Here is an 8,796-nt window from a genome sequence, read left to right on the forward strand (position 1 = left end):
GGGTGAGGGGAAGAGGAGGTGAGGGAGGAGGTGGGGAGACAGGGGTGGGGGCATGACAGGACAAGAAGAGGGAGAAGCTGGAGGAAGTGGAAGGGGAAGATAAGCAGGTGGGAGGAGGGGGAGGGAGCAGAGGAGAGGGGAGGAGGGGGAGGGAAGGGAGAAGGGAGGAGCAGGTGGGAGGAGGGGGAGGGAGAGGAAGCAAAGAGAAGATGGATGAGGAAAACCAACTGGAAGGTACTGAGATCTGTGCACCTCTGTGTGTCTGTGTGTATGTGAATGCTTATACGGATGGTGTGAATGTGGATGGGTGTGGTGTGTAAGTATGTGCAATGTGTATCTGTCTGTGGTGTGTATGTGTGTGACGCGTATGGTGTGTGTGTGATGTGTGTGTTCTGTGTGCTGTGTGGTGTGTGTGGTGTTTTGTGTGCGTGTGTGGTGTGTGTGTGATGTGTAGTGTGTGTGTGTGATGTTGTGTGTGCTGTGGGGTGTGTGGTGTGGGTGTACGGTATGTGTGGGTGTGTATGTGTGTTTGTAGTGGGGAGGAGATGTGTGGGGTGTCGGTGGGGTGTGGGTGGGTGGTGTGTTGTATGGGTGTGTGCTGTGTGTTGTGTGTGTGCTGTGTATGTGGTATGTGGTATGGGTGTGTGGTGTGTGGTGTGTGTAGTGAGTGTGGTGTGTGTGTGTGCAATGTGTGGTGTTTTGTGTGTGTGTGTGTGTGTGTGTGTGTGTGTAAGAAATAGAAAGGAGTTAGTTTTGCTGTTCTTCTGAGTTGGGTCTCATGTTGTCCAGGCTGGCCCTGAGTTCCTGGACTCAAGGGAGCCTCCAGTGTCAGCCCCCTAAGCAGCTGTGCTGACAGGCTCAGGCCACCATGCTGACTAGAAATCTGTGACTGTCTCTCTGCTCCTCCAGGGGCCCTTCCAGTCTCAGAGGGACAAGACAGGCTGGAAGCCATCTGCAGAGGGAAGCCCGGGACAGGATCTAGGAGAGCAAGCCCCAGGCTTAGTGGGATCACAGTGTGGGAGGTGCCAAGCTGGAGCTCTTGTTGCTGCAGGGCCCAGAGGCCTGGCCTCTAAAAGGAGACTCTGGGGACATCTCCCCATAGTGGCCTGCTAATGACTTATTTACCGCAGAGCCTCCTCTCCAGGGTATCAGTGCAAGTCTGATTTTCATGGAAAGTCCTCCAATAGGAGTGATGGAAGGCAGCAACGGGGAGGCTCTGGGGAAGCAGAGAGATGCGAAAGTCATCAGAGCCATAGTGCAGCTGTTATAGAAGTCCCAGGGCAGGTGGGATGGACCTGTGAAGACTTGGGGACCATCCCTCCTTTAGGCAGTGCACACAGGAGGCAGAGGCAGGCAGATCTCTGTGAGATTCAGGCCAGCCTGGTCTACATAGTGAGTTCCAGCCCAGCTGGGGCTGCAGGGAGACCCTGTCTCAAAAAGACCAAAAACAAAACAAAAGAAAAAAAATCAAAAACAATTTTTTTTCTGGGCTGACAAAAGCACGTGCCACCAAGCTCGATGACCGGATTTCTCTCCCTGGAATCCACATGGTAGAACAAGAAGACCAATTTGTCCTCTGACGTCCACATGCAGACCGTGCCATGTGTGCCTCCCATAAATAAATATAAATGTTTAAAAGGCACCTCTTTTTCACCCTCAGGAGGCTGAGGCAGGATTGAGTTCAAGGGTAGTCTGGACTTACAGAGTCTTGGAAAACAAATGAGCTTGGAGTGATGGTGCACACACCTGCCGTCCCAGCTCTCTGGAGATGGGAGCAGGAGGGAAAGAAGTTCAGAGCCAGCTTCAACTATGCAGTGAGTTTGGGGCCAGCCTTGGCTACCTGAGACCCTGTCTCAAAAAACCCACAAATGATCCTCTACAAACTTAACATGATCATCAGGATCCTTTGGAAAATTAAACTTAGGAGAGCGGAAAAAGGGTTGTGGAGATTTACAAGCAAGGGGGCAGAGCCTTCCAACTGTGAGAACGTATTTTATTTTGTGTTTGTATGTGTAGTGTGTGTACACCGGTGCATGTGGGTGTGCATTTATACACATGTGGAAGCCAGAAGTGTACACTGGTGTCTTTCATTCCCCTGTTCCACTTTTTCCTTTTCAAAAATTTATTTTCTTCTTTTTTTTTTCTATGTGTGTCTATGTGAGTGTATGTACTCATATGTGTGCAGTGCCCACCAAGACCAGAAGAGGGTGTTGGATCCCATGAAGCTGGAGTTATGAGTGGTTGTGAGCTGTCAGATTTGGATGCTGGAAACTGAACTCTTCAGGAGCAGCAAGCACTCTTAACCACTGAACTGCCTCTCTAGCCCAAGACTTTTCCCCCCTACTTTTGTGTGTGTATGTGTGTGTGTGTGTGTGGTTTTTTATTATTTTTTTTATGTGTATGAATGTATTGCCTGCATGTATGTGAGTGCACCCGTGTTGTGCAATGCCACAGAGGTCAGAAGAGGGCTTCGGATTCCTCTGTAACTGGAGTTAAGGACAGTTCATAGCTGCCATGTGGGTGCTGGGAATCAAACCCGGGTCCTCTGCAAGAGCAGTCAGTTCTCTTAACTGTGGAGCCATCTCTCCAGCCCCCTTTTCCCTCCTTTTTGAGACCAATCTGGAACTTCCTAGGAAGCCAAGAATGACCTTGAACTCCTGATCTTCCCACATCTACTTCTCTGGGCTAGAATTTCAAGTCTGCACTAGCACACCGAGCTTGGGAGTTATTTTGGTGACAGAGGAGATACAGATGTTGTTAAGGTTGGCTCCTTTCTCAGCAGGGTCTTCCTGACTTACCCAGAAAGTGCCTCCAAGCATGGATGCCTGACCTTATTCAGAATATGACCTTTGGCATAGTTACCTGCAATAAAAACTGCCCCCAGGTTTTTTCTATATGATAATTAGGCATTGCCGTATAGTCAGGTGATAGGATCCCCTACCACATGTAAATAAAGCATACTATGAGCACCTATCAGCTGAAGCTTTGGCTGCTGCCTCCACACTATATTTTCCCTGACCCCCACTGAATAAACGGAGCTGTATCACTGAATCTGCCTCCCCAGAAGGGCTTTCTTCCGTCAGTACCCACTGGCCGTCCTGACCCCGTTTGTCACTTCTGCTCCCTTTGTCCTCGTGGACTGGTGGCCAATGACCCACGAGGGGAGGGAGGACCCCCCATCCCAGGCCAACGCAAACTTCACCTGACATGATGGGTGGATAATTAATATAATAATAAATTAGATAGTAAGTTCCTGAGACTCTGTGGGTCTCTCAATTGTTTTTCACAACCCGAAAATACCACTGATAGGAAGTGCACTGGGTGGGAAAGGTGGAGGAAATTTCAAACCAACCTCCAAGATTCCCTACAGAGTCAGCAGTCTAGAGGCAGTTTACCTGTTGCTGCACTTGACTACTAATGCCTGGCTCAAAGCTATACAGAGAACATGAGTTCTGTGATTGATTAGCAATGTCTGCCACTGGCAAGCTATGAGAAATTTGGTATGTTAGCATAAATGCCACCCACTTCTATGATTCAGTGTAGCTACTTTCTGGTCATGGAAAAAATAGCAAGAGTGACCCCATTGGTCTCGACACACTCACAACAAAAGCTGGGCCTATGGATAACTTCTGACAGCGTTCAAGTTCTTCCAAGCAGAGTTCTGTAGTCATGTAGTCAGTGGCCTCTGTGTTCCGAACGCCCCACCTCAGATCAACCACCTGGGAACCAGAAGGGTGAGGTTTCTGATGAGTGATTGATCTTTCAGTTCCACTTGACTAAAGCATACAGTTTCTTCCAATCATTTGGTAGCATCTCCTTAATACAGGGATGTCTGGGTTAAACTAACTTGAGGCTAAAGATGTATGTAGCTCAGCTTCAGAGTGTTTGCCTAGACTCCCCCAGTAAGGAGCTGGGGGCTTGGCTCAGGGAGAGCCCCTGCCTAGAATCCCCCAGTGAGGGGCTGGGAGCGAGGCTCATCGGCAGAAAACTTGAACAATATGCACACATGTGTCCCTGCACTCTATCTCTGCACTAGAAAAAACAACCCAGAAGCAACAGAAAGGACCCCTGGGTGTGAGCAGGAGGACAACACCAGTCAGGCCCAGGCATGGGGAGGGAACTGTGCATCTCCAGGAGCCCTCTGATCCTTTCTTAGAAGGGAAAGGTCACCACAATGCTGGGGTAGGAAGGAGGATTTTGAGTTCAAGGTCAGCCTGAGCTGCGTAGTAAGAGACCGTCTCATGGAAGAAGAGAGGGGAGAGGAAGAGAAATGGAAAATGAAGGGAAGGAGGAAGGGAAAAGGGAGGAAAGAAAGAAGAGAATTGAGGAGGAATAAAGACGGGTTTACTTGAACAGTCTTTATGGGCCTGTGGCTCCATTGGTAGAAAGCTTCCCTTGCATACACCAAACTCTAGGCTTGATCCCCAGCACTGTCCAGTATGCGGTGGTGCATGCTTGTCTTCCCAGCACTGGGGGAGTGGTAACAGTAGGATCAGGAGCCCAAGGACAGCCTCGGCTACAAAGTAAATTCACCAGCAGCCGAGGCTTCATGAGACCTGGTCTCAAAAACAATAAAAAAAAACAACCCAGCTTTCTGCCAGGCGTGGTGGCTCACATCTTTAATCCTAGCACTTGGGAGGCAGAGGCAGGCAGAATTCTGTGAGAGTGAGGCCAGCTTTGTCTACACAGCAAGTTCCAGGTCAGCTGGGGCTACAGGGAGACCCTGTGTCAAAAAAAATACAAAACAAAAAACTTTCTGAAGGAAGTTGGGTGTTTTTGCATTGTTCCCTTTAAAGTGAGGGCATGTCCATGCTTGCTGGCAGAACTCCCTGTAAAGAAGGACATTTAAGCTGGCAGGAATTCCACCCAGTGACTTCTCCTTAGCAACCACACACGCCAGGTCCACATTCACCCACTGGCTGGAGGGAGACTGGGCAGAATGGCTCGATTCAAGACACAAGTGCTGACGTAGCAGAAGGCTGTAATGACAGAGAGACAAAAGGAACTCGGAACAGATCCTGCCTCTGTAAATTCTTAACCCAGAGAGAAACAAATATGAATTCCTGACCACCTGCAGCATGTAAGAAAAGCAATAGGACCAAATGGCTGGAGAGAAAAAAAGGCAGAAATGCTTGTTGTGCATGCAGGGAAGGAATTGGTCCGGATCCAGGGTGCTGTGACATCGGCCTGGGGAACCAGTATGGACATTAAAGAGACAGCACTAGCATTCATCAGCCCTGTGTGCATAAATCCCCTCTCTGTTGCTGTTTTCTTTTGCCTGGGTGGTGTGGGGAGTGACCCCTGGGCCCTTGCACACAGTTAGGTAAGTGTCTAGCACTTAGACACATCCTCAGTCCTATTTTCTATGCTTTTTAAAAAATGTTTGGAGACATGGTCACATTCTGGCCTTGAACTCTGGGCTCAAGCAATGCTCCTGCCTCAGCTTCTAGAATAGCTGGGAGCGCAGCCACTCACCGGATTCATTGTCCTGTTACCTGTCTCTGACCTTGAGCTCTGTCTTTTGCTCAATGACAGGAACAGAATTCCCAGCCTAGGGTCTTCCTGCCTATACGCTTTTCTTTTTAAAAATTTTTATTATTAAAAAAATTTGGGGGAGGGCTTTTTGAGACACGTCTCCCTGTAGCCTCAGCTGGCCTGGAACTCACTATGTAGACCAGGCTGGCTTCAAACGCACAGAGATCTGCCTGCCTCTGCCTCCCAAGTGCTGGGATTAAAGATGTGCACCACCATGCCTGGCAGAAAGTTGGGGTTTTTTAATCATAAAAATTTTATTTGAAGGGCTGGGGATTTAGCTCAGTGGTAGAGCGCTTGTCTAGCAAGCACAAGGCCCTGGGTTCCAGCCTCAGCTCCGAAAAACAAAAATTTTTTATTTGTGTATATGTCTGTGTGTCATGTAGGTGTAGGCGCCCATGGAAGCCAGAAGAAGGTGTCAGATTCCCTGGAAATGGAGTTAACAGGCAGTTGTGACCAATCAAAGTGGGTGTAGGGAACTGAGCTTGGGTCCTCTGCAAGAGCAGCCTGTGCTCTTAATCACTGTGTCATCTCTCCAGCCTCTCTCTCTCTCTCTCTCTCTCTCTCGCTCTCTCGCTCTCTCGCTCTCTCGCTCTCTCGCTCTCTCGCTCTCTCGCTCTCTCGCTCTCTCGCTCTCTCTCGCTCCCTCTCGCTCTCTCTAGCTCTCTTGCTCTCTCGCTCTCTCTCGCTCTCCCTCTCGCTCTCTCTCGCTCTCTCTCGCTCTCTCTCACTCTCTCTCACTCTCTCACTCTCTCGCTCTCTCTCACTCTCGCTCTCTCTCGCTCTCTCTCGCTCTCTCTCACTCTCTTGCTCTCTCGCTCTCTCTCGCTCTCTCTCTCTCTCGCTCTCTCTCTCGCTCTCTCTCGCTCTCTCGCTCTCTCTCGCTCTCCCTCTCGCTCTCTCTCGCTCTCTCGCTCTCTCTCGCTCTCCCTCTCGCTCTCTCTCGCTCTCTCGCTCTCTCTCGCTCTCCCTCTCGCTCTCTCTCGCTCTCTCGCTCTCTCTCGCTCTCCCTCTCGCTCTCTCTCGCTCTCTCGCTCTCTCTCGCTCTCCCTCTCGCTCTCTCTCGCTCTCTCGCTCTCTCTCGCTCTCCCTCTCGCTCTCTCTCGCTCTCTCGCTCTCTCTCGCTCTCCCTCTCGCTCTCTCTCGCTCTCTCGCTCTCTCTCGCTCTCCCTCTCGCTCTCTCTCGCTCTCTCGCTCTCTCTCGCTCTCCCTCTCGCTCTCTCTCGCTCTCTCGCTCTCTCTCGCTCTCCCTCTCGCTCTCTCTCGCTCTCTCGCTCTCTCTCGCTCTCCCTCTCGCTCTCTCTCGCTCTCTCGCTCTCTCTCGCTCTCCCTCTCGCTCTCTCTCGCTCTCTCGCTCTCTCTCGCTCTCCCTCTCGCTCTCTCTCGCTCTCTCGCTCTCTCTCGCTCTCCCTCTCGCTCTCTCTCGCTCTCTCGCTCTCTCTCGCTCTCCCTCTCTCTCTCTCTCTCGCTCTCTCTCTCTCTCTCGCTCTCTCTCACTCTCACTCTCTCTCGCTCTCTCTCGCTCTCTCTCACTCTCTCGCTCTCTCTCACTCTCTCGCTCTCTCTCACTCTCACTCTCGCTCTCTCTCCCTCTCGCTCTCTCTCTCGCTCTCCCTCTCGCTCTCTCTCGCTCTCTCGCTCTCTCTCGCTCTCCCTCTCTCTCTCTCTCTCGCTCTCTCTCGCTCTCCCTCTCGCTCTCTCTCTCGCTCTCGCTCTCACTCTCGCTCTCTCTCACTCTCTCTTGCTCTCTCGCTCTCGCTCTCTCTTTCTCTCTGAAATATGTACTTGTACATGCCCTTGTGTGTATGTATGCACATGAGTGTGTGGCTGTGCATATGGAGGCCAGAGGTCAACAAAGTCTGGGCTCTTCCTGTATTCCTCTTCACCTTATTTTTTTGAGACAGCATCTCTCAGTGAAGCTGGGTCAGCTAACCTTTTGGTTAGACTGACCAGCAAGTTCCGAGGCTGTGCCTGTGTTGGGGTTACAGGCATGCACCAATGCATCTAACTTTCATGTGGGTACTGGGGATCTGACCTTGGGTCCCCATGCCCACAGGGATGTATTTTACCCACTGAACCATCTCCACAGCCCCATCCTTTCTCAGAAGCATATCAAGAATGGAGCTAGATTTACCTCATCCAAGCACTTTGGAGGTAGAGGCAGGCGGATCAGGAATTCAAGGCCAGCCTGGGCTACATGAGATAGTGTTTCAAAAAAGTTAGGAGGTGCATGTCTTTAGTCCCAGCACACAGGAGGCAGAGGCAGGCTACATAGTGAGTTCCAGGCCAGTAGGGGCTATTGTATCAAAAAGTCCAAAAAAAAAAAAAAAGTTAGGAAGCTAGGTATGGTAGTGCACACCTTTAATCCCAATTCTTGGGAGACTGAGTCAGGCAGATCAAGATCAAGGCCAATCATAACGAGTTTCAAGACAGCTAAGGCTATAAAGAGGACCCTGTTTCAAAAAGAAAAAAAAAAGGAAAAAAAAATCAGGAGATGCACCAAAAAGAATGCTCAGTCTGCAAGGAGCTTTTTATGTAAGAGTGAGACCTGAGTTTTATCCCATGAACCCAAATAAAAGCCAGGCATGGTGGCATATTCCTGTAATCCCAGCACTGGGGAGGTAGAGACAGGAGAGTCCCTGGGGCTCACTGATTAGCCATCCTAACCAAGATGGTGAACTTCAGGCCAGTGAGAGACCCTGTCTCACAAATCAAGGTGACTGGGCATAGTGGTGTGCACCGTTAATCCCAGCACTTGGGACGCAAGCAGATAGTTGTGAGTTCAAGGCCAGTTTAGTCTACCTGGCAAGTTCCAGAACCAAGGCCAGCCAGAGCTGCATAGTGAGACCCTGTCTCAAAAAAAATTATATATATAATGAGGTAGAAATGTGGCTCAGTTGATAGACCACTTGCCTAGCATGCACGGAGCCCTGGCCCTGGTTCCAACCCCAGCACTACATAAACTGGGTGTTGTGGTACACTTCTGTCATCTGATCACTGGGTGGTGGAGGCAAAACGATTAGGAATTTGAGACCACCCTCAGCTACATAGTGAGTTCAAGGCTAGCCTGGGCTTCATGAAACTGTGCATCCCCAAAAAATCATTTTGGGTTCCCAGGAATCATGAGCATCTCGCAAAATGTCCTGTAATGGTGGTGGGTCATCTGACCTCTTGATCAAGGAGGCCAAGGAGACCCCACCAGATGGACTTGAACCAGTGTCCAGTCTATAAAGAGGAGGGTCAACACAGAGGAATCATTTCCTC

At 50.2% G+C, this 8,796-nt stretch overlaps 1 protein-coding gene across 1 annotated transcript in view; it reads right to left on the bottom strand.

Annotated features, from left to right (window-relative positions):
* The window catches only part of Nwd1 (NACHT and WD repeat domain containing 1), a 96,846-nt gene that overhangs the window by 79,727 nt on the left and 8,323 nt on the right, over positions 1–8,796 (bottom strand). The window contains exon 4 of the mRNA XM_008824646.2: positions 3,603–3,719. Within this exon, the coding sequence (XP_008822868.1) occupies positions 3,603–3,719 (117 nt within the window). The remainder of the gene's footprint in view (positions 1–3,602; positions 3,720–8,796) is intronic.

The sequence above is a fragment of the Nannospalax galili genome, unplaced genomic scaffold (genome assembly GCF_000622305.1).
Source record: "Nannospalax galili isolate Female #2095 unplaced genomic scaffold, S.galili_v1.0 scaffold529, whole genome shotgun sequence".
Taxonomy (NCBI): domain Eukaryota; kingdom Metazoa; phylum Chordata; class Mammalia; order Rodentia; family Spalacidae; genus Nannospalax; species Nannospalax galili.